Below are 27,030 nucleotides of genomic sequence, written 5' to 3' on the forward strand. Positions count from 1 at the left end.
TGGAATCACAAAATCACAATAAATAAGTTTTAACAGCCTAAAATGGAATGGTTTCATTTAAAAATTTCATTAAGGCTGTGGACCCAGTCATCAACAAACTTCTGGGTTCACGTAACAGATATACCCATCGAGATACTTGTGCCAATCATTAAGTTAAATGACAAACTTGGAGAGTGGGTGAAAAACATTCATATAGCTGACATGGCCTCACATACCAGTTTCATTCAGGTGTTATATCTGATTTGGAGGAGGGGGGGGGGGGGGGGGGCTAAACAAAAATCTATCGTCTGGAAAATCAGTTGCTAAAACCAGATAGTTGTCCCGCCACTATTTTGAAAGGCGAACTCTGGGTATAAATCATGGCCTGCAATAATTTTAAGCTATCAGAAAATTTCACTATAGCAAATACCCAAATGCAGAGTGAAAGGTCCACTTTGGACTAATCATGATTATTTTGCACATTTCTGAGGTATAGCACTGACTTTCCTGAAACTGTCCTATAACTTCCCCTACACTGGACTTTTTCACCCCATACAGTCTTAGCCACAACAATGTCTGGAAAATGTGAACTGCTCCTTACTAATGTAGTGAGAGTGGGAACAGGTGTGCAGTTTAGAATCAGTTCTTGAATAATTCACACTCATGAGAAGCAAAGTTCCCTCCTGTGAAATCATCATCAGTTACTTGACATCCACTGCTGCATACATGCCTAGTCTAAACTTTTCCACACATTATAGTATTCTACAATAGACATCCATGGCACTCCAACACATTTTCTCATTTCATCTCCCACATTCCACTAGGCTGTCATCTCTATTTATTTATATGGAAATCATAAAGAACTCCTTCATCTACTTACCATCCATCCATTTGCCTACATACCCCATTCAACTCTATTTTCTTTACTGGCTAGTTAATTCTTATGCCTATGTCTTTGTTGGCTGTTTCGCTTGTTTGATTATCTGCCAACATGCACCTCCCTGTTGTTCACATAACGACATTTGGTTTGTTAATGCTTTTCAAATTAAAGTTAGTATCTCACTGCCATTAGACAATACTGGTAACCTACTAGCAAATTTACTCTATTAGTTTTACCATCTAAGTGCAGTATAAGTCAGCCATACAGTGTCAGTAGCAAAATTAAAGTGCTTCAGATATGTTCCATTAACACTCATTTTTCCTTTCCAGTTTACGGAAGTACAAAATTCATATGTAACTGCTGAGAATACTTTTGGTGATATGGAATCAACTTGCCTGACTCCAGTTTCATTTCTGAATTTCTCACTGTGCTGATGAATTCTAACGAAAGTTGCAGTATTGATGTAAATATTCTTCAGAAAACTGACTTAATGTGAACACATGTCTTGTTTCTCAATGTCTGTAAAGATTTACTTCAAACTGAGTGAAAAAATTTCGTAAAATCTATGAATCACAGACAAAGTGGCAATTCACATGCATTGCTCCATTCTGTAGTTCGATCATGACATGAAAATTGTCCATCTGTGCTATATTCACTTCGTAAGCCATTTCATTCCTTCACTTGATTAAAGCACAGTGTTTGTTGGGGTACAAAAAAGTAAAGCACTCATAGTGAAAGATGACAAAGGAAATTCTTTAGTCGTAATGCATGAAAGAGAATACATAGATAAAACCTTGAAATTTTTCCATAGCAACAATATTACTGAAATAAAGTCAAATCCTACAATAAAATTCCAAACTAAACTCCGAAAGCTACTACACAACTGTAGCTTTTTACTGAACAAATATGAAATACATAACTGCATAGCAATGAATCCCTCAGCACCAAAACTGTGTGCACAGCCAAAGGTTCATAAAGAATATTGTCCCATTCTCCCGATTCTTAACTCAAGAAACAGCCCTGCATACTTCATAAGCCGTAAACTAAAAGACCTCATTACCAAATACTATACATTTGAAAATAACTACACCATACGTGACACACATGAACTAATAAGTTTAATTAAAGACATCCACATCCCACCAATAGCTAAATTAGCATCACTAAACATAGTCAACCTATACACGAACATCCCTGTCAAAGAGACTATTAACATTATAAGAAACAATCTGCTTAAATATAAGAAAATTAGTATTGCAGAGATCTGTGAACTCATAGAAATACTTTCACTTATTCTAGAGCATAATTACTTTAGCTTCAACAACAAACTGTACCAACAACATGATGGTTTGGCAATGGGAAGTAGCTTAGCTGGGATATTGGCTGACATTTACATCAACCATATAAAACAAAAATTCTTCTCAACCAACCAGCACGTCTCAAACAAAATAATCTACTACAGAAGATATGTTGATGATATAATCTTGCTTTTTGATGGTACAAGCAATGAAATAGATACATTAGCAGCAGATCTAAGCAAAATGCACAAAAATATTAAATTCACAGTTGAATGTGAAACTAATAAAAGTATTAACTTTCTTGACCTGAAGATTTGCAGTAGTAACAATAAACATCAATTTACCAGAAAAGCTACCACCACAGATGTCAGTATTGACAACTCATCTTGCCACCCCCATCAACAAAAAAATGGCATATTTCAGAACGATGCTACACCGAACTACAAAAGTATCAGTGAGTGACACAGACCAACAAAATGAAATCAGTATAATTAAAACAGTTGCTCATAATAATGGATATAAACCCATAATAATAAAAAAACTCCACAACAAAATGCAGACAAAAACCACAGATAGACTTCACAGAAGTCACTTCAAGCAAAATCAGTGTGCCACAGAAGCCAAACCTAAATATGCTACTCTCCCATACATAGGCCCACTATCATACCAAATAGCAAACTTATTTAAAAAGAAAAATATCACAATCAGCTTTTCCACAAATAATAAATTACAACAAAAAGTAATCCCTGATGTAAATACCTCCAAGAGTCCCTACCGTAAATCGGGAATATACTAACTCAAATGCGATACATACCTAAAATTCTATATTGGACAAACAGGCAGAAGTTTTGAAATTAGATACAAAGAACACATTGATGCTTTAAGACCTGGAAACTTGAACAAATCTGCATTTGCAGCACATATTGCTGAAGAAAACCATTTAGTGAGAAACATTGAGAACAGCTTAAAAATTTTACATCTATCAGAAAAAGGAGCCACCATGAATACATTAGAAGAAATAGAAATACACACACATAAAAAAGCACCCCAGACTATATCCTTAATGAACAAACAGAGTTAGCTAACACCCCTTTCCTGAAAAATTTCCAAAAATTATTTTCCAACCTCCATAGCAAATAATATTAGTACGCCTATCTGCAGATCAAGTAGCAAATTTATATGTTACTATACTTCTCATGATGCTAAATTTAATTAAATAATGTACTATTTTACCTACACAGTACTAAAAAAAAACTTTAAAATTAATGCAACAGTATCAACTCAAAAAATCAATGTCTCTGTACTACTGTAAAATGCATTTCAATTGCGTAAGTGAAAATATGATCCTTTTCAAACATAGGACATCTTCAAACGTTACGATACATCATAGCATCTTTGATACTCATATGTTTGTAAGCTCTTGGTATGTATCTAAACATGTGGTGCATGGTAGAAATCTTCTCAGAGACAAATCTAAAGTGTTCAGTGAGAAAAATTTACGTGTGCAACAATAAGAATGCAGTGGGAATCTATTCACATCTGTTGGACGAATGTTATAAAAACAAACACTCCAAACTGACATTTCACGTAAGTCATATGCAACGAAAATCTGTAACGCAACCATCTTTGTGTGGCGTGCTTATAATCATGTATTATTTATATTTTAGGACAACTAATCTGTAAAAAACACACCACATGTTATAAGGAAAGCATGTAAACCATCTGACGATGAATCACAACATTTCGAAACCGGTAACGGTACCCTTTGAATAAGGGAACTGAAAGTAAATTTGTGGCTGGTTGCTGTCCCAACACCATCAACATTTGCCTTCACTGGTCTGTGAAGTACTGGAAGAAATATTGTGTAGAACAATGTCCAGGAAGAAATTATACAACTCCTGCCTCCAATGTATAAAAACTTGAAGCTAAACATTGTGGTGATGCAAAAACAGTTCAAAGTTACATGTCTGGAATTTTGTAATGTACAGCAGTTGTCCCGAGTCTGTGGACCACATATTACATGTCACTCTACAAGGGTAATCCAGAAAATGGTTGTGAGCACCTCCATCATTTGTTTAAGTATTTGTCGTATCTGCCTACACAGTTTTAGAATTGCCATATCATATTCAGCTGCTGACAGTCCAGTAAGACAGTTCGTTACTGTGACATGACTTCCAAAATGTTTACCACTTAGGTTTAGTTTGACCTGTGTGGAAAGGTGAAAACTGCTAAGGGCAATATCAGTACTGCAGGGTAGGTGACCAAAATATTCCCATCGAAATTAATTCAGCAAGGCTCTGGTTACAACAGCAGTAGCAGCACAAGGTGGTGGTGGTTAGTGTTTAACGTCCCGTCGACAACGAGGTCATTAGAGACGGAGCGCAAGCTCGGGTTAGGGAAGGATTGGGAAGGAAATCAGCCGTGCCCTTTCAATGGGACCATCCCGGCATTTGCCTGAAACGATTTAGGGAAATCACGGAAAACCTAAATCAGGATGGCCGGAGACGGGATTGAACCGTCGTCCTCCCGAATGCGAGTCCAGTGTGCTAACCACTGCGCCACCTCGCTCGGTAGCAGCACAAGGGCAGGCATTGTAGTGAAGAAGCACAATATTTCAAGAAAGCATTGTATGCCTATGATTTTGGATTGCTCGCATTTGTTTTCCTTACAATATTAATCTGCATTTATTGTACAGTATTTTGGCATTAAATTCACCAAGAGGACTCCCTGAGGATGCCAAAAACTTGTTGCCATTATTTTTCATGTTGCCACAGTTAGTTTGAATTTTGTAAGTTTTTTCAGTTCATAGAGAATGATATTACTTGACTGATAGGTCTCTGAGGTGAGGTAAAACACCCATAACAATTTGAGCAAAAAAGTCATTCCAATCTGCTTGGTGATGTGCCATAAAACATCAGTGCTGCAGATATTCCATGTATTTTGTGTTGGTCACACAGTTTCCAGGAAAACCACATGCAAACATTTTGTTGCTAAAAAGTATAGACGTAAGTTTCACCAAGCAAAGAATGAGAGATTTTTGGAAAGGAATGTGTAGCTTGTCTAGAGTTAAGTGACTAACTTCCAAAATTTTGTTCTTCATTTCATTCTCCAAACAGTGACGAGAGAGAGAGTTGTCCAATTCAAGTTCCATCATTCCAATTTCTCTGTCAACTGTTGAACATTCACTTCCTCATATTTATTTTGTTCATTACTTTATAAACAAACATTTCCTTTGATTGATAGTAACTTTTTGCAGGCTTCAGATGCAGAGCATACAAAAATCAAACAATATCTGTGACCTTACAATTGATGGGATTTTGCATCACACAGTTCATTTTAAGCAATCACATAATAAACAACTATCCACAGGTCGCATATTTTTTAACTTATTATCAATAGCTTTGTTCTGACAACAAGGGTATCTTCAGATTTTCACTGCTGATAACAGCGTGTCAAAAGTTCACAACTGAGACCTAGACTGTCATCAAACACTAAGAGGAGCACATTGGATGCATTATGATTACTGCTAGCTCCTGCAGCTTGTAGTAAACATTGCACATCAAATTTACACCACTTAGTGCCTGACGATGTCACTGAGGTGAAATCTAACATACTGCCATCAAGAGATGACTTCAGTTAGCAAAGCAAAACTAGTAACAAAAACCTGAGTAAAGTGACCTGTGGTGGTCTGCCCTCACATTAATTCCTAACAGTCAGTGTGCTCCCTGCAGCTTATGCCTGGATTCATTAACAACTGGTTTTGACTGACACTTGTATAAAACTAATACAAATCTGCATAGCAATCTATCACAACTTCCCAGATTATTCCTGTACATCCCTTGCCCTTGCATGACTTATTTTGTAATTTCTTAGTACTGCATCAGTAATGTATTTGTAACCCCAAGGGGACTATTTCATTGAACACAAGGGAGTGTGTATTTTTTAAGTCATTTGGTTTTTTTGCTTCAATTTATCAATCTGTGCTCTAAAAAAGACTAAAAAGACTTCCAAGTGAAACAACTACAAATTTTTGTTTTAGTTTTTCCTTTCACTGTGGCTCTCTTATGTCTGATGTAAAGTCAGTGTTCACATACTATTTCTTTTATGGGAGCACAACTAGCAGTTATCAATATTTCTTAACTGCACATAGAACAAACAATATACAATATGAACATACACACAAATTCTGTGATTGTTTTCTGTGTTTACCAGTTTCAACAATAATATTGCAGGTTTTACTTACCTAATGTGACAGTATATCTCACTGGAGTAGCTATTTTATATAGTGCGTAAGCTACAGCAACATATCCCGCACTAGAGTCTCGCAGAGGCTTAATGATTACTTCGCTGAAATTCCAGCTTTCCAGGAGAGATACAACATCAACACCACTGCAAAACAAGGCACAGCTGTTTCAATACGAGATTAATAAGTAATACTACATATCATACATAAGATCAGTAAACTGAAATGCTACGACGACAATAAGATGCATTTATCTTAACAATGCTGATGAAATAAAAAAAAAGGCTTCATTGATTTCAATAAATGTGTAGAGCAATCAGATAACGTTGAAGGATACGGTTAGAGAAGAGACTCATCTTATGAGACTAAGATTGTGTCAACATTGATGTATGGAAGCATGATGTGAGTGAATAAAATCATTGAAAACAAAATGTGACCACCTGAAATGCAATTTTCTGATTGATAAATGCATCAATACTATCAAATAGTTAATGAAATTCCTTGTATGTCACCCCAGTTGCAGGCAGCCTACCTAACACTTCCAGCGGCAACAAAAATTTGAGTTTAAATATTTCATAGAGCTACTGATCAAATTTAAAAAATTGAAATGGTGCCACAACCTACTCATTGAGAGCTATAACATTATGTTAAACGTTTAAAAAGAGTCGGTCAAATATTGCAGTTAGAAACTATGAATAAGTCTTCAGGCAGTGTAATTTATGGTGTGCAAATTATGTGTCTATGTTCATCCAGTATTTGAGAATGACAACATCTATCAATTTCCAACAAAGTTTAAACATAATTTCAAACCTCTACAAAATTTCTTCTTGCTTGCAGGCTTAAAGTTAAATTGTAACTCACTAACTTATTCGTAAAGTAATGGGACATTCAAAGCTGTTTTATGACATGGGAATTCAATTCTTTAAAGAATGAGGGTTTACTGGTACTGTCTAAAAGATAAAATCACAGTGAAGAGATATGCCAGTAATTAATTACTGTATCCCCAAATCCAAGAATAGTTTTTTTCCCCAAAATGTTGTGCCTGGGAGTAGGGGAGGTTGTCTTGCATTCGCGGAATATAATGTGGTGTTTTTCTTTTCTTTACCGAATACAGCCTCAAGCTTCCATTAAGCTGTAACTCTAGTCTCTGCTACTCCTACCACTTTCAATTTGAATGTATGCATGCGCTTCGAGCATTGTTATATGACTAGCTGTAGTTTGACTTTGAAGATCCCACTTCTAAACTGCATAGTAAAGTGTGTAATGGATTGTGGTGTGGAACAACATGGGTTAATTACATTTAGCGGGACGCAGGTAGTGTTATGAGGCAAAATTTCAAAATCGTGGTTGTCGGCATGCAGAAGCAACAAACAATTGTGCAGCTTTGAGGACGTATGGAGTGACAGAAGCCAGAAGCCAACATTTGGAGGTGGCAAAAGAACAAAGGATGTCTGAAACTTGCAAAGTCAACTAGGAAAGCTTTCAGTGACCCACAGAGCGAAGGTTTTGAAAGTATTGAAATCGAAGGAGTTTCATTTGACTCGAGATACATAGAGAAAGAATGGCAGCTTCCCTCCATGTCATACAAAATAAAGCACTTGAATTGGCACAGGAATGTGGTGTCCAATTTAAAGTCAACTGTGGGTGGTGCACAAGTATGATGCAACTGCAATGGACATCTGTTATGACATCCCTTGCTCAGTGTCTACCAGCATTATATGTGGAACAATTATCAAAGTATCAGCGACATGGTGTACAACTGAGAAAAGTGCTTCTCAGAAACCCTGATGAGACTCCCATTCAGTTCTACATGCCATACTGTACAACAGTTGAAGAGAAAGGCACCATAAGTGTACTGGTTTGTACTATGGGCAATAAGAAATTGAGAATCACTCAACCATTAAAACTATGCCAAAGGAAAAGCTGCTGCCTGGTGTCATGTTTTGTTGCAACAGAAAAGGATGAATGACCACTGGGATGGTTATAGATTGGCTCTGTATAGGCTGGAGCAGAAGGCCTGAGGCTCTTCTAAAGAATCGTGGGTTGCTGATCCTTGATGCTTCCAAGTGGTATCTGACATCTTGCATAGATATCATCCTACTGGAAGGAGAGAACTTGGTTGACCCATGACGAATTGGTAGGAAAGCTAAGGTTGCAACAGGCTAATAGCCTAACCCTGGAGGAAGTAAGTAACAATTAGCTCCAACGAACATAATCTATAGATGAGTTTATGAATAAGATAACAGGGTAAATGGAGCATTACTACCAGGCACTTGGTCACACTTCCATTATGGTATGTATCAAAAACACCGCAGGACAAGTGTAAATAGTATGATTAATCGTAAAACATGAAACTTAAAAAATGCAAATGGCAATATTGTTTGGATGAAGATCTTGTTAGCTGACAGTAGATAGGCTGTAACGCTGTTCTTACACAAAATGTTATGGGAATGAAAAAGAGCTAAAGTTGGTTAATTCCATGCCACTAAATTCGAAACTGACATTACAATTCACATGCTAGTTGTAGGTTTCAAACTGCAGCCATTACCTAAAATTACGCATTTTCGTCACTAAGTACAGAGTACACATGTGGCTGCACTGCATGAGCATGTCATCATTCTCACAGGACAGTATCATCATGTGATCAGGTATATCCGCACATACGTCCATCACATCTTTCAATGGTTTTGTGTCTGGATAAGAAGCATTGTGGCACATATTATAAATAAAATAGTGGTCTTGTTTCGAAATGCCTCGAAGTGCTTCTGTGATAATTGGGTTGTGATACTCTTCCAGATGACAAACTACTATTTACAGGCAAGTATAAAGTATCTCATAAATGCATAAATAATCGACATAACTTCTGCCATATTTTCAGTGAAGTAACATATGCTACTTGAAAGTGTCAAATTATGCCTTCTATAATATATTATATTTTGGCTATAATGTAAGAGTGTTGCATAAAAAAATGGGCACCACATGTACGCTGCATTACATATTCATATGACCTGAATGCGTGGATGAATAGAAAAAGTATGCCACACAGCATTTGGAGTTCCCATGATTTGGGGGGAGCACCCCATCCATATTACTTACTGTTATTTCTCTATGGGTCACCCAAAAAAAATAAAGGAATATCAATGAAGAAACGATTAACAGGTGTATACCGTAACATACCCTCTGCAGCTCGCCCTGTATCTTATAACAAATTTCCTGTTCCTGAACCCCCAGAAAATGCCCGTGAGAGCTATGATAAAGATAACTGTGCTTCCATAACTGAATATGAATTGCCATCAATTTCAAGACATGCAAACCTCTTTCCAAGTACATCACCCTTGAATCACAAGACGACATCTTAAAGCTCTCATCACGAATCTAAACTTCCTAAAAATACGGCAGAGCTTCTGGCATCACAGTTACTAAAGTGGAAGTATCTGCAAGACTTGGCAAAAAAGACAACATTTCATCCTTAAATAAAGAATTTGTGCACTTTTTTAAAACTGAGGGAGACTTCAGATTCTGCAAATATGTAATTGGTCTGATGTAGGCATTGAATACGAAGCACAGTCTTGATGAATGGTGACTTTGATGCTTCGAAGACAAGTCTTGAAGGCAACAAGTTCCCTTCCGTTCCTGTAACATATGCTACAAATACAAATGAACATACAAATATGAGAAACATCCTTATAGGATTAGTCTACATTAGATATCAGTGGAAAGAGTGTGGAGATTTTAAAAGTATTACCATTTTATTAGGGATGCAATCTGGTTACACCACATACTGTTGTTTCCTTTGCGAATGGGATAGCCATACTACAGACAAACACTGTTCTCAGAAATGGTGGCCCATGAGACAGTCATTAAATCCCAGAATGAAAAATATATTGTACAAACATCTGATAGGGCGAAACAAAGTTTTGCTTCTAGCGCTTCATATAAAACAGGGGCTATGATAAATTTTGTAAAAAAATTAGATGCAAATGGTTCTGCATTCAGTTAATTACGACAAAAGAATGTTTTGAACAGCTTTCTGGTAAAGTTCAAAGCTAAAAATTTCAAAGGACTTTGAAATGATTTGATGTGCTTGCATAAACAGCTCAAGTGTAATAAGTAACTAAAGAATGCGCTTTTTGAAATCACACCTATGTTCCTTGCCACCAAATTGTAGTGATGTGATTAATGAACACGATGAGTGGTTCCACCATGATATTTCAGTGACTGAGCAAAGATATAAAGAGAAATGGAATGCTGTCACACTAAAAGTGATTATTGCTGGATGTGAAAGGGGATAGTCCTGGAACACAATAGGGGGGGGGGGGGGGGGGGAAGGGTTTTTAAGGTAACTGACTCTTTTTCATGTTTACATGTTTTTTCACATATTTTCTGTGTGATTCACGTATTCAGTATCATTATGTCAAAAGCAAGAGCTAATAAATAAATGTAAACATAATTTTTACGTTCTGTGCCCCTTAAAACTTACATGAAACTTTTCCTTCACTTTCGGACATGTCCGAAAGAACAGGCACCATTGATGACTTGCAGCCATCTAGAACGAAATTAGAATTATATTAATACCGTCCGCTGCGCACGGGCATTGATATAGATCAATGGGGTCAGGTGAAAATGTGTGCCCTAACCGGGACTCGAACCCAGGATCTCCTGCTTACATGGCAGACGCTCTATCCATCTGAGCCACTGAGGACACAGATGAATAGCGCAACTGCAGGGACTATCTCGCGCAAGACTCACATTCTCACCTTGTACGTCCACACACTACATTCGTAGTGTCTCACCCAAACACACTCATTAGTCGTGGAATGACATTCTTCCAAGTCCCGTAAGAGTTCGGGGAATGTGTGTGCATCCACACAGGAGGAGGTCATGGGCGGTATCGCCAGAACTATTTACTTATATGGATACAGTGTCTGTTCTTTTGGACATGTCAAACTCTTGTGCAGAACAATTACTTGCTATCACTTCAAGTGGTGACAAGACATGCTTGTTTCCTGTAATAGGTGAAAAATAAAAATATCTGAGACTCTAGTATCTGCTGAAACAATGTCACTACGAAGATTCAAGGCTATATCTAGGCATCTGCACGTTGCTATCAACTGAATAAAACATAACATGATAAACTGTGGAAGGTAAAACTAGTTATTTCACAACTGATCAACAGATTTCAAGTAGTATTGTTCCTGGCAAAAATGTCAACATCAATGAATGCTTGATGAACTTCTGTGGCAGACTTCCATATGTTCAATATAATCCATTACAGAGAGCTCAGTTTGCGTAAGTATATATGATGTTTATGCTCGTCGGAGAATGGGTAATGTTATAATCTGAAGACATATACTATAAAAGAGGAAGAGAATGATGATGTGGCTGTCACATTCCCATCAATAGAAAAGATTTTGCTCGAATTCTGAGAAACTGTTTGGGCATTGGAGAGCTATTTACATGGACAAAATGGTACAGCTCTCCCAACTTGTCCAGGGAATTGCTAGCAAGTAGCAATCACGCAGTCAGGACTGAGAGACCAACGAAGAAAAAATTGCCACCCTTGTCCAGAGGAACTAACTTGAGAAAGGGTGAACTAACATTCATATCATTGAACAATCTTCTTACAGTGAAATAAGCTGAAGAAAACTGTTCACGAAAGTGCAAAGTTTCTTATGATTGAGGGTGCCATGGAGAAACTTGTTTTGAATGTAATACATGTAGACTTTGCCTACATATGGACAATCGTTTCATGATACAGGACGCACAACTAAACTAAGTGTGAATATTTATGATGAATGAATAACACTTCAGGGAGTACCACAAAAATCATGGGATACCTCCTAATACAGTGTTGGACCTCCTTTTGCCCAGCATAGTGCAGCAGTCTGACGTGTGATTGCTACAAGCAGTGGCAGGAGATTAGAGCAGCAGTTTCCCGCCACGTGGCTGGCAGTTGCTATGGAGCCGTGGCAAGTGGCTAGCTTGTATGCGGCATTGGAAAAATCCGAGTGGACACTTGGCAAGGGCACATATGGCTGTGTTTGTGCTCTTGGAGAAATTTATATGCCACAGAAAAATTAATAAAAACAGAACTAAGAGTGACACGAAGGTGCGAGTTGGCACTCGTGGACAGAAAAATATGTAAAGCTAAATTATATACATGTGCCACAAAAATATGCAATAGTTTAAAAGTTACTGTTGTCTACAAAACTGTAACCTTATGAAAGTTCAAAAGCTAATATTTCGGCCGAATGATATAAACAAAGTGCCTACGGATGCAACTAGTACAGCTGCATCCAGCAATCATAGCTGATTTAGCAGTATCTAGACCATTTTTGAATGAGAGGTCCGAATATAGGATTCAACTAAGAGAAACTGTGTTTTTTGGTAAGAAATAAATTTGAAGAGACGAAACCAGCGGCAGCAGGCAGCATTCTAAAATTTAAAGACATAATTAAGTATCAAAAATTCAGGAAAAGCAATATCATGCCACAAGAACATTATCTGTGAAAAAACGATGGCAGACACAGAAAATTTTCCATTTTTTCAATGTGTAATAAGTGTTTTTGTGTTTAGTTTTTAGTTTTACAATATTTGTAATTATTTTTGTCAAACATTGTTTTGAGTTAGGCAGTCATTTTGAGGGTGCATAGGGCGGCCATCTTTGGTGACAGGGGACTTGGTTCTGAGCGACGCAAAGAGCTGGACATGCCACCCATCTGGGGGTAGTAATGGGTTGGTAGCCACGTTCGAAAGCGATAATGTTCAGCGCAATACAATGGTTTAGGACAGCAGAAAAGAGTGTATTTTGTGATTTGTGAACAGACTGTTGAGTGCCGTGATCGCGACATATGAATTTTATTGTGAAGTATTGGAGCATCAGTTGTTAAAGGCTGCCCTTACGGAAAAGCCCCTCAAACTGCATTTTAAGTGTTTAGTGACTACATTGAAGAAAAATAAACTACTTGTTCAAATTATAAATCAACATGATTGACTCAATATTTTAAATCTCACCGCATTACGTGCCTGCATTGTTTTGTTATATTTTATTTCAGCTTAAAAACTGAGTTTATGACAGGTGTGAGATGGCACCCTATGACAAAAAGCGTAACCAAACACTGAGACCAGCCACATCTCTGGGCCACTCAAATAAGTTGAGTGTAACAAATATATACAGGATGAATCAAAGTTTAGGCACTCGGGCTTCGCAACACGACTCCTCACATGCCAGTAACAAAAAACGTCTCTCTCAAAATTTCGTCCGGCAAGTACAACCAGCAGAAAAAGGATGTTAAAGACTGGCAATCTGGCAACACTGTAGCCACATGAATGGTAACTTCCTCTGTCAGCCCATATTACTCGAGATGTACAGTTGGTGCAGTCGATAGAGTTCCGGGTTAGCATGTAAGAGGTAGAGGGTTCGATCCTGTGTTGGGACACATTGCTTTTATTTGCTAATTTGTTTCTGATTTTCAGGTTGTAATATACACCATTCCTTAGATCATATGTATCCCAAATTTATAACATTTTGCAAGGCTGAACATAACAAATATGGGGTTACATAGATAAGAAGTAGACAAATGACCTGCCATAGGACAGAATAACTACAAAAACAATATCAATTTCAAGGTGCTAAAAATGATGGCACTGTACAACAACACATCATCTACTTGCCATTTATACTACAAGTAATATGAGCACTCTGATGTTGCACATTAGCAACCGGTGACAATAATAATGTCTATTAATGACCGCATGACCATCACAACAGAATATGTTGTCCTCAGAACAACAGATGCTCAAAGAAACCTCCCTGCATGTTGAAACATTGCACAACCCACCGGATCATACAGCTCTGGACCCTTCACAGCAAAGCTGCCCACAGTAACAAGAGCAGTATGAACACACGCTACTAATTATTCCACATTTGTCTGCGGAGTAGAGTACACTTGCTCCTTCAGGTGTCCTCAGAGGAAGAAATTCGGGGAACTTAGGTTAGGTGAACGCGGTGGTCATACAACTGGACCTCCACATCTGAGCCATTTTCCTGGTAATGTTCAGCCCAATACTGTTCCACATTAATTCCAGAACGCAGAGGTGCAATACCATGTTGAAACCATATCCTCTGCCGAACATGTAGTGGAACATCTTCCAGCGCATCGGGCAGATTGTTTGAGAAGAATGCACGATACCTCTGTGCAGTCAACTGGTCAGGCAACATGTAGGGGCCCAAACACCTATCACGCAATATTCTGGCCCAGACGTTGACGCCAAAGCAAACTTGATATCCGTGGCATGCGGGTTAAAGTCACACCAATGGTGGGCATTGTCCATATTGAAGACACCCTAACGAGTAAATGCTGCTTCATCCAACCATATTACAGTGTTCCAGAAGTCATCAGTGGATTCTTGTTGGAACCATTCACAGAATTGAATTTGCTGACGGCAATCGGCAGGACGCAGATGTTGCATGAAAGCATAAATGATAGGGGTGCAGTCGACGCTCGTGCAGCATGTTAACAACCATGCACTGCAAGACACACAGCTGCCTTGCTAAGCTACATGTACTTCACTGACGTTCTTGGTGTATGACCTCCAGATTAGCTTCCTCAGTAGCTGGAGTACGGTGAGTCCGTGGACGACCTCTGTCAATTGATGGTGGAAGGAGATAACCTGACTCCCAAAGGCACAGCCCCAGATGACAAAACACATTTTTACTTGCATGGCATCAATGAAGATATCTAGCAGCATATTCACAAGCAGCAACACGAGCCCGGTTATCAGATGCATCGAGGACCAGAGGCATATCTATATATTCATCATTTGTGTATGTGTTACGTCTGCCACACTGGTTTAGAGGTTTACATGAGAAAATTCGATGCGTGTACACATATACATGGGATTCTGTCACGGGTGTGCTACACCGCTCTCAACTAGTCCCTGTCTGGGGGACAGTGCATACAGTATAAACAAGCCATCAGTCCTGTGCACTGTTCCACCTAATGCACATTACCCTCTCGCAGGTATTCTTCTACATGATTATCTCGACACCGCTAATTGTGAAATGTTCGGTTTCGAATTACACTGTTTCCCTAATGGTAATTGATGTGATATTTCCACAATCCCATCGACAGAATAATAATAATAATAATGGATTGAGATACATACTAAACAGTATGCGGTTACCAGACTCAGTGTTGAAAGGCATAATTAGTGGGACCATGGTGATAACTCATAGAAATAGTAACTGAGTGGATGTTATTCACAAAGAACATTGCTAGTCCTACTGGAAACATAAGGCCCTAACAAAATGTAATGGATCTTTTCAAGGCAAGAATAATAGTTGGTACTAATCTACGGGACTATTGGAGGAGGGTACAAAGAAAACAGGTTTCGCATCTAGTAGATGAAGTGGTGCGAATAAAGTCACGCCTGCGACATTGAAAGAGCTTCTTTCAAAGCTGACCAATCTTCCATTTCTACAATTGCATTATGTAAGTTCAAATGTTTTCTAGAGGACCCACTACAATCACTGTTGACTATTAAGGTGCCAGATGTCATACCACTTGGACTGCATTTATGAAATAAAAAACATTTACCCCAACCCAGGATCAAACCATCGACCTCCTGCATGCTAACACAAAACTCTACCGATTGTACAGACAGTACAGTACAACAAAAATGTACCGACAGAGGTAGTTACCATATGTGTGGTTACAGTGTTGCCAGATTGCCACACTTTAACATTCTTTTTCTGTCGGATCTACTCGCCAGCCGAAATTTTGTGAGAGACCTTTATTTTTATTGCTGGCATGTGGGGAGTCACGCTGCGAAGCCCGAGTGCACGAATTTCGCTTCATCATGTATATTTTCATGCTATAGCATGTAGGGGTTCGAGCCAAACTGTTCAAACTTCAATGTGCAGTGCCCAGTATTGTTGTACATGGCATGGACTCAACAAGTCACTGGAAGTCCCCTGGAGAAATGCTGGGCCATGCTGCCTTCACAGCTGTCCATAATTTCCAAAGTGTTGCTGGTGCTGTATTTTGTGCACAAACTGACCTCTCAACTATGTCCCATAAATGTTTGATGGGATTCATGTAAGGCAATCTGGGTAGCCAAATATTCACTTGAATTGTCCATAATGTTCTTCATACCCAATGCAAATAACTGTGACCCAGTGAAATGGCACATTGTCGTCCACAAAAATTCCACTGTTGTTTGGGCGTATGAAGTCTATGAATGGCTGCAAATGGTCCCCGAGTAGCTGAACATAACCATCTTCAGTCAATGATCAGTTCCGTTGGACCAGAGGACACATTCAGTTCCAAATAAACACAGCCCACACCATTAAGGGGCCGCCACCAGCATGCACAGTGCCTTTTTGACAACTTGGGTTCATGGCTTTGAGGGGTGTGCACTACACTCAAAATTGGGACTCATCTGACCAGGTCATGGTTTTCCATTCGTCTAGAGTCCAACCAATATGGTCATGAGCCCAGAAGAGGCACTGCAGGCACATTGTGCTGTTAGCAAAGACTCATGTTGGCAGTCTGTTGCCGTAGTCAGCTAACACCAAATTTCGCTGCACAGTCCTAATGGATACAGTCATTATATGTACTACATTGATTTTCATGGTTATTTCACACAGTTTTGCTTGTCTGATAGCACTGACAAGTCTGTCGAAACACTGCAGCCCTCAGTCATTAAGTGAAGGCTGTCGGCCACTGCATTTTCCACAGTGAGAGGTAATGCTCGAAATTTGGTATGCTTGGCACACTCTTGATACGGTGGATCTCTGAATATCGAATTCCCTAACAATTTCCTAAATGGTATGTCTGATGTGTCTGGCTCAAACTACCATTCTCCATTAAGTTTGTTAATGCCCACTGTGCAGCCATAATCACATTATAAACATTTTCATGTGTATCACCTGAGTGCAAATGACAGCTACTCGTATGTACTACCATAAATAAATAAATGTTATGCCTTGTGTATGCGATACTACTGTTATTTGTATATGTGCACATTGCTATCCCATAGCTTTTGTCACCTCAGTGTACACATGAAAAACAAAACATATGGTAAAAATAATCATATTCCTATGATAAATCTGTCGTCAAAAAATTGTATACAAATGGGTTGATCAGCTGTGGCACATGATAAGTAGACCACAAACCTTTCGTTAAATATTCTTTTCCTGAGTTCCTTGTTTCCAATAAATTTGTACTTATGCATTTCATGACTAATTAATCTTGAAACCATTAATTTTATAGCACCTAAAAAGGCCAATTTTGAAGCTACCTTAGCTTTAAAATCCTAAAAGGAAACTATTTCTTTAATGTAACATAACATTCTAGTATTTTCAAAAGATTAGAATTGCTTACAATGATTGAAGAGTACTGAAACCAATATTTGAGAGGGGCGGAGGGGGGGGGGGGGGGGGGGGGGGGGGGGAATCTATAGCTCATAGAATTCTGGCAGCTGTTTCTATAAAGGAAGATATTCATAGGCCTTGAATTGACACATACACAAGGGGGGAGTTAAAGCTCACTAGCCATTGTGATTAAAAAATCTCTCTCTCTCTCTCTCCTTTGTTATACGCAGAGTCTCAATTTATACAAGTGAAGCAATTGTTGAATTTTTGTTATCACTGGACAAACTGTAGTAGTACATAGTGTACTGATGGATGTATAAAGTGTAATATGTTCACCGTTCAAAGTCTAAACTAGTTTCAGTGTGTGAATAGTTCAACCAAAGAAAATTGTGAAAAAAATTAGTTCAAAGGCTAGTCGTATAAAACAAGTGGAAAAATTATAGTCTGCCAAGATTGCAACAGTGAGGTTAGTGTTTCTGCTTTTTAATTCTTCTTGCCAATTCAGAATTGTTAATTTCTTCTCATATCTTTTGACAACAACAACATTTGTGTAGCAGATAATTTTGTAAATATTATTTAAAATGTTACTGAGAGACACAGAGATCCAAATGCTTACTTTTATTAAAATTTTTAAGATAAGTTCAGTTTTGACATAAAGGAAAAAGTAAGCAATGTCAAAATGTCATACCTATAGGACAAGTTGCACACCAAGTTTTGATTTTTTAAAAGTTCTGAGTTGCAACAAAAATCTGTTTCACGACAGGACGTAGGAAAATAAAACTGCTAAACTGTGTCATTTTTTTATTTTGCAAAAATTAAGTACCAGAGTCCTTAAAAACACAAAATAATTTTATACACACTTCTGTACAGCATCCTGTTTCTTTCTGATACTAGGCCTTGAGTGATAAAAAGTCCCACTTAACTCAGCATGCTGATGGGGCATTACATAGGGGCAAATTTCGAATGAAAATCAAAACTGAAGTGACTGCTTTTAACATGAATCTGACGAATTGTACCGCAGAGCATGTAAGGCTAGAATTTGCTATGGTTTATTAATTAATCTCTGTGGTAAAGAAAGGTCTGTTTTAAGGCACAATCAAGATACAGACATTCAAAGGACAACTCCCAGATATCCCCTTGCCACCTGAACCTGTTGTTATCTGCTAGGACACGTGGTCAACAGCAGCAGAACAATACCATAAACATCTCCCAGCCGTCCAGAAGGAAACTGAAGATCTACCGGCGGATACCACCTCTGCATCTTCCGCAAAACAATTACTGAAAGAGACCCAGTCCAATCGGGCTCTATCTCTACCTCTGTCTAGACCACAGACGGCTCCCCTCTCCCCCGTGAACCTCTAGATGCCCCCCCACCCCCACCCCATCACCTTCCCTGTCTCTCTACTTGCTCACAGTTTGCACCAGATATCAACTTTATTGTGTCTGCCACAAACCAAAAGTAATTAAATGATGATGAAAATTTTGTTTTGCCGTGATATGTTTTTCTGTGAATTGCGGCCAAGGCACTGCTGGTATTCAGTTTTTGGCTGAAGTATTTGTTATAATATAAATTCTGCAATGGCTTTTAAGAATATGTGGTAGAAATATACAAAAAGTGTTGGTACAGTTATTGAAGAAAAGTAGAAAATGCCTTCCAACGTGTATTGTATCATAAGGAGAAGGGATCCTTGAATTCTACATTCAAGGTAACAGTTAACTACTTAGGAAAGGGATATCAGAATAGCATCTGAACCACACTCATTGAAAGCAGAAATTTTTAAACTTTGAAATTTAATGGGTACAATACCTTCTGGTGCCCTAGAGCAAGATGCAAACCAAAATTATGTTGAAAGAGAATCACAAAATAACACAGCAATAACTAAATGGAATCATTTAATAATAATAATAATACATTTTGAATGAAGATTTATTGGACTACGGTGTGGCTGCCACTGACAACCAAGTAATAACTGTTTGACAAGAAAAAGTGCACTGGTAAATCCATGTACTAAAAGCCAACAATTAAAAAACGAATATATTTTTGACGAATTACAATTACAGTTAACAGCTTTACATATGACAAAGAAGAGTATTAACACAGCTATTCTAAGGAGTCACAGCTGTTATGTACGACAACAGTTTTTAACAGGAGATCGGTGACTCCATAGCAGCGAACAATATAAGTGGCATTTGCTCCAAATTCTGCCACTGGTAGGAAGGAAGGATGATAGGGGTTCAATGTCCCATTGACATCGAGGTCATTATACACAGTCTACAACTACACAGCATCAATGAGTTTTTAAAGTGATGCAGCATATTCTGTATCATGATGATGTGTGCTGCATGACAAAGTTTGGTACGAGATATTTATGCCAAAGCAATTTTTTTTGAATTCATGGAAGGTATATACAAAATATATCAGGTCAATTACTAGAGAAAAGGAGAAATTGCTGTATGACACTGCCTTCCAGCATATATTGCACCATAAGGAGAAGAGGTCCTAGAATCTTGGATTCAAGGTAACAATCAACTAGGTACGAAAGGAGAAGCAGATTAAGATCAAATCTCCACTGACTGAAGCAACTGAAATCCAATATGAAAACTACAGTGGTGATTTCAGTACATCCATTGTGGATGACGAACTGCAACTGTGATTTACAGTGGTGGTTAGGATGCACATGATTTTAGTGAAGAGGGTATTTGAACTGATTTACCTTTCCCTCATTAAAATCAATAAATAAAACAAACAAAAAATACTGTATGTCTGCTGTGTGAAAAGTCAATAAGTCAATAAGCAACACTGAATATAGGACAAATGCTTGATTACTTTCATGTATTTACCCTTAAAAAAACTGAAGTTTACAGTTTAATTTCTCGAAAAATACACTGTTCAGTCTAGCAGAAATGTTCTATGTAATGATAAGACACTGGAACACATGTTAAAACTGAAGGAAACAAGATGTTTAAAATATTGACGGAAGTACAAAGTCAAGTTTAAAATCACTGTGGGCCTCTGAAGTAGCTAGGGCAACAGTTCAATTCTTGGCTCCAACATCTTGAGATCACATACACTCAGCACCACTGTACTTTGGGACAGTAAAAGTTGTGGCTGAGAGGAATAGAACAGTTCTCTCACCTCTCACTTCCCTCCATTTCTGCATGTCAATGAGAAGCCTTTGGCCTTGTCCATCTTGCTTGAGCTCTCATTGTTGTCACAGAGTCATTTCCATGATGGGTGCCATACAGAGGACACTGTAAGAAACAACAGCTACCAAACGAAAAACTATCATTAACATGGTTTGTATAGCAATGCTGTGCCCCAGTCACACTGCTGCTGGCACCGCTTTGCAACTATATTGCTGCCCTATAGCCAGGCTTTACTTAGCCAGGCTTTACTTGTGTACGTACTGAATGGAAGTGTCTGTCCGCGAAGAGAGCAGTGATTTTCATCGGGTACTATTATTGGATGCGAGTTAAGATGATCCGAGTTCCAAGACACAGAGCCAAACAAAAAATGTTGTATCGAAGTGCTTTGCAACCTTAAAAACAATGTCAGAAGAAAGAAAATCTTACTGGCACTGTGGGCTGCAACAGCAAAGGTGTGGAGTGTTTCACTACAAACTGTAGAAGGAAGTTTTGCAGAACCATGAGCAATGGAAATGTGTGGTCAAGTAAATAAGTTTCAAACTGTGTGTGTGTGTGTGTGTGTGTGTGTGTGTGTGTGTGTGAAGATATTAGTGACAGAAGAACTGTCACTGATTTGTAAGATTTCCAGAAAGATGATGATCATTGTACTGTACTGGAATTTTTGACTGTGGTGAGTATCCTATAAGGCAAAAGATAGCAGATTTTTAAACAATAGTTGTGCTTTCACAGGGGGCCACCATTCGAGCGGAAGAATTCTGAAATCTTTGGTGTCTAAGTACATAAGGTGCAACAATGAAAGATGCACTCTAGAGGACAGGTAGACCTTGTATTCTCCCACTCCCTCTTCTATCTCATCCCTTACCCGAATGCCACTAACAGCTAAAACGTCCAGCCCCAACTTACTTGCAGCCTCTGTCAGCTCTACCTTCTTCCCAGAGTAGCCCCCAGTGATATTAATAGCTCCCAATCTCATTACCATTTGTTTGCCAAGTCATATCTTGGGAGTCCATGGTTTGTCAGAGGTGGGACTCCGTCACCTCCAAAGGTCCGAGGCATTTTGCTCTGATTGTTGCCAGCATCATATTTAAAGTACCAGGGAAGCAGGTTGCTAGCCTTACTTGCCCCAAGTCCCATTGAGTTTTACCCCTAACAGTTGAGGGACTAACCAGTGGATTTGGTAGTCTTTGCCGTATGAGTACAAAGGTGACCATGACTCAGAATATGTCCGAGATGCCCAGCCTTATTCCAAAGTAACTGGTATCCTGACTGTCGCGACCACTTACTTGGCCACTCATACGCTGCCCGTGGTTCATGAACTAGAACATGACTACAGGAACCCACACCATGTTTCCTGTATATTGTAATTTGTGTTAATGCAATCTTTCTTTAATGCAGGTTTTCTGCTTTTTTTCGATTGTGTTGATAGTTTGTGGTAATTATGTTGGACTGTGACTGGTATGTATCATGGAGTTCGTTTCACCTACATTGGTGAGGTTATTTTATCAACATTAGTTATATGGAAATGTCTTGGTTCGTAGTACTGTGGACCACATGTTAGCTGTATAGGCCACATCAAGTGAAGTGTTTGATACCTGTATTGTCGAGTTGTGTGTGGTTTTGTGGTATCGTGGATTTTGTTTGAGCTATAGAATGGAATTTCTAGAGATAGGTTTTGAAGCTATCTATTGGTCTGTGGTATCATGGAGTGACACCATGAACATCATATTGTATAAGTTTGAAACAGGGATGTCCTTCATCTTGGTAACACGAGTAAAAGCCAATGGGTGGAACCACAATCTTCAGCTATGAAGCTGTAGGAGGAAGTCATCCAAGCAGTTTTGTTCTCCTTTAAAGATAATGCTGAAAGGTGAAACAATACCAAAACAACATGAGATGGCAGCCAACCACTGAATCAAGCATCTTTTCTTCGCAGCATTGCTCTAGTAACTATTTAATTTTGTATGAATTGTGGCATGTTTCAATACAGGAATCATTATTGCCTCCTCCAAGCAGTGGGATACTATACATGAGGCCAGATTTTATTAAAAGAACTCTGGAGCATATATTTATGCCCAAGCACAGATGATGCAACATGGAGCTATGAATCTGGTTTGGCCATGGGATTGTTTCTTGTCTCACACAGTGGAATCCATCGCCTACTGTGAGAATTGGTTGGTTATACGTTTCCTCATAGTTGGAAACACAGCTTTACCTTCTTGCCTCAACAGTGCTGCAGATGATTTGGAACACTGGCAGTCTTGTCTGCAATTAAGAAGTACTCCGTCACGAGTTGTAAACAGTAGTGTACTCACCAAGATACCCTTTATAAATGCGACCATATGAGGAGATTTCTTGTTGTTACCCAAATCATCCTTACTCAAATTTAAGTAGCTGGTTTGTAATGGTTAATGGAATTCAGACATTATTTCGAAAATGACTTCTGCTCTTACACTTTCAAAGCACTGACTGTTTCTGACCATGGGCTAAAAGAGAACTTCTGCTGGGTCTCATGTCTGTCACTTATTTCCAAGCAACGAGTCCCACTCCATTCACACAATATGTTATCTTTTAAGCTGATTTTGTGTTGTAGAAATGTAGAACAAACATGGTCACTGTGCTGGTGGAAATTTCATTTTAAACTGTCCCCCTGTGTCCCAACATACGCAGAATCTTTGACTGGCACTAAATATTCCAAGAAACATTGGGGAGAAAACAAACTGTGAACTCTACTGAAGGCTCGCCACTTAAAACACTTCTCATTGGTTAAATAAGATTTACAGGATAAGTGGAACTGAAATGTTACTTAAGATAGATTTTCTGCATTTATCTCAGTTTTCATTTTTATGATGAAAAGTGTGTTAAATAAGGCACAAGTGTAAACATTAAGCTACATTACAGATTAGTCTGTTACCACAATGTTTACTTGGCAGACACATTTATTAGCTTCACCAGCTCGCAACCAAGTTATCATCTACTGACCTAACCTAGACATCAGTTATGCTAGTACAGATCAATCTGTCACCACAACCAAGATTTCAAAAAGACACTCTAGCCCAAATTTAGAGTGTTCATAACATTTGATTGAAAAACTAGCAGCATGCGTTTCAATATATACATTAGCTCCAGGCAACGCAACATACATTCAACAGAGAGCATTACACATAACGTGAATTTAGTAGATAGTTCCTAGTGCTTCATGAGAAGAATATGTTAATAAAAACCACATATAACCTCCTAAAAATATTATATAATAGTTGTTTCATTCTATGGCAAAAACATGAAAAGCAAACGAAACTGAAACTTTTAACTAAAATTTATATGTTTACAAGTAAACAACAGAATCAGGATGTAAACAAAGTAGCACCATCCAAGTGCTGTATAATTTATTATGAAATATTGCGTAAGCCAAGAAAAAATACCTTTTTGCTAAATAGTAAAAGCCACCAAACCAGCCAATGGACGTTACAAGATGCACTGGTACTAAAACATACCAATACTTCTTGTACATTACTTTAAATTTCTGGAATATTGAGAGTTTCTTTTCTTCTTCAGCTAACTCTGGGGCACCTGTTTCTTTCGCATTCTTCTCGGGGCCAGTGGTGTAATGTCTCCCATTCCAAACAGGGAAATTGGCGTAAGTACATGGTTCTATTTTCCGAGGGCATCCATTCACGTATGACCAGCGATGGTACGGGAGTCTGTCTGGACAGAAGCACAAAAGACAATTATGGCACTGGAGTCGATCTGTACAGAAGCACAAATGGGGAAGATTTGGATACAAAGTTTTAAGAGAAAGGTCTACAACAAAAATGGCTGGTCGAAAGAAATGGATTTATCGTTTGTGAGAAATAACAATATCATTCAATTTATGGTTTACAAAATGTGTAAGATATGCATCAAAGAAAACAGTACTCTTAACTGGGTCTTTTAAATTTTAATCTGGTGTTCGGGACATTTCTTTGCGTTAGTCACTCTCACTCTATGTATAAGAGTCAACATCTTTTATATCGTTCTTATACCTGCATATGTGTAGGAGATTGAAGTTCTCGACGTCGTTAACACCCTTCTTGAGTAAGCCGCAGTTATTTCAGCCCATGAGGTCTTCAGCAGGCCACATTTGGGATTAGTTATGCCTAGCACAAATTTCATTCCACTGTATTTAATCGCAATGCACAACAATACGTTACGCCAACTGATAACCTGTTACAAGATGGGGCAGCATATCTAGATTTATCACAGCTAACGCAAGAAACCTTAATCCGCTTTTACAAACAATAACATATCACACACACCACAACTTCACAGCTGTATTCATAGATACTATAGAACGGATTAGATAGGCAAAGACATACTGCATCATGATGGTTTAGCTTCTGTCTAGGAACAGCAAATTTTGGTGCCGATAGGATGGCTCGACTGGCCTTTGCTATGTTGTTCGTAGCACTTTCGGGTGGCGGACAACGAAAGCTTACACTAGTCTACTCTGAACTGTTTCGAGGTATTAGTTATTATGCTTTTATGGTAATACAGATAAAATTTGAAGTATAGAAAAAATATAGTTGCAACTACTGCACTGCAACATATTGCAGAAATAAAAGCTTATATCGCCAAACTGTCCAAGATACAGCCCTGAAAAACAAAACTTCGTAAAAATCAACAAAACTTACAAACTGCCGTACCTGCAACGTTTTTCTTTCCCTTAGAAGAGTGAAAATCAGATGAGAAGCTAATGAACATGGGTTTCTAATTGAACAGTAACTCCTTCACTACAGATTGCGTTTGAAGATCATTCTCCCGGGCTTTTAATCTCGATTGTCTCAAACCTTGCTATCCCAGAAAATTATGGAAACAACAATGTTGCCACAATGTTGTTCTACTCTCATACCAAATAGTAGGCTTCTCATGTGTGTAATTTGTACCACATTTCATCAAAATAGAAAACGGAACAAACAGAAAGTGGAGAAAACAATATTAATGCATTAAATAACCACACTCCGGAAATAGTAAATGTTGGTATGTGGTTACAAATAGTCGATATTGTACGTCATCAGAATGATACACCATTAATGGCAGTCACAATATGGATTTAGGAGAAAACATGAATGAGAGCTTTGCTAGGTAATATTTCAATGCAGACAGTAGATGAGTAATCATTACAATCAACCCTTGAAAGCTTTTTTTCCCAGAACGTTATGAATGGGAAACGAAAGGAAATTTCAAATAGTCCGATATCGCGCGAATATGGAATGTTTATGAGTGGAGAAGCATCACAAAAATTAGACAACATTTCTTCATTTCAACTGATATGAACAGTGCGAATGAGATAATACAATTTCTGAAGGATATCTTTGAAAAATTCGACAAAAAAATAGAAACCTCATCAAAAATCTGATCAAAAATTTAGAAATCTTGATCGAATTTTAAGAATCTTGATTGAAAAAAAGCAGAAATTTTCGCAAATATTAGACAAACAAAGGAAAACTGCAGCAAGATCGGGTGAACTAACTGCAAAATAACATATATTACAAACTATGCACGATGAACTAACAAGACCTGTGATAGAAGGTCAGGTTGTGTTTCTGAACTGTAAACAGTTTGCAGATATCTTCCCAACAAGACACAAAAACTATGGATGGAGGTTAGATTAATAAAGCTTGAACAAAAGCATGTTACTGCCAGTGTACAGGTATGGAACGACCATGTAGTTGTAGGCGTGTTTGGCAGTGATACCAAACTTGAACAAAAATTTGTTATACGGCACAGAACTTACATAGATGAGATAAAAAGGTGATATCTCAGAAATAAAGGAAAATTGTTGGTAAAGCAGACATAGATATCAAAACTGCACTGCAAAAAAGTCGTTTGGAATTAAGCACTGATATGATCAGATCAGATAAATCAAAGTTAACACAGGACCATGCCAGACAGTTTGCTTGGCAGGCAAGGGGATAACTCTTCAGTCTTGTAGATTCACGACATTTTCAAGAGAAATTCCGGCACGTATGTTATAATCAATTGCCTCCATTAAAGACGAACCGAACAAATTACCACATATCACCACATATGTCAATGTTCCATCCACCAGGGGTAGATTCTTATCTTTTGT

General features: G+C 38.2%; 1 protein-coding gene across 2 annotated transcripts in view; it reads right to left on the bottom strand.

The window, feature by feature from the left end:
• Nucleotides 1-25,376, bottom strand: part of LOC126272219 (uncharacterized protein C18orf19 homolog A) — a 56,007-nt gene extending 30,631 nt beyond the window's left edge. The window contains exons 1-3 of one of the 2 annotated variants that reach the window (XM_049974918.1): nucleotides 24,944-25,294; nucleotides 24,344-24,626; nucleotides 6,401-6,546 (exon numbers count right to left, since the gene is read on the bottom strand). In XM_049974918.1, coding sequence (XP_049830875.1) covers nucleotides 6,401-6,546; nucleotides 24,344-24,626; nucleotides 24,944-25,073 — 559 coding nt within the window. In that variant the 5' untranslated portion in view covers nucleotides 25,074-25,294. Of the gene's footprint in view, nucleotides 1-6,400; nucleotides 6,547-24,343; nucleotides 24,627-24,943 lie in introns of both variants that reach the window. The other variant, XM_049974919.1, reaches the window with a different exon arrangement.
• Between the last annotated feature and the right edge of the window lie 1,654 nt (nucleotides 25,377-27,030).

The sequence above is a fragment of the Schistocerca gregaria genome, chromosome 5 (assembly GCF_023897955.1).
Source record: "Schistocerca gregaria isolate iqSchGreg1 chromosome 5, iqSchGreg1.2, whole genome shotgun sequence".
Lineage (NCBI taxonomy): Eukaryota > Metazoa > Arthropoda > Insecta > Orthoptera > Acrididae > Schistocerca > Schistocerca gregaria.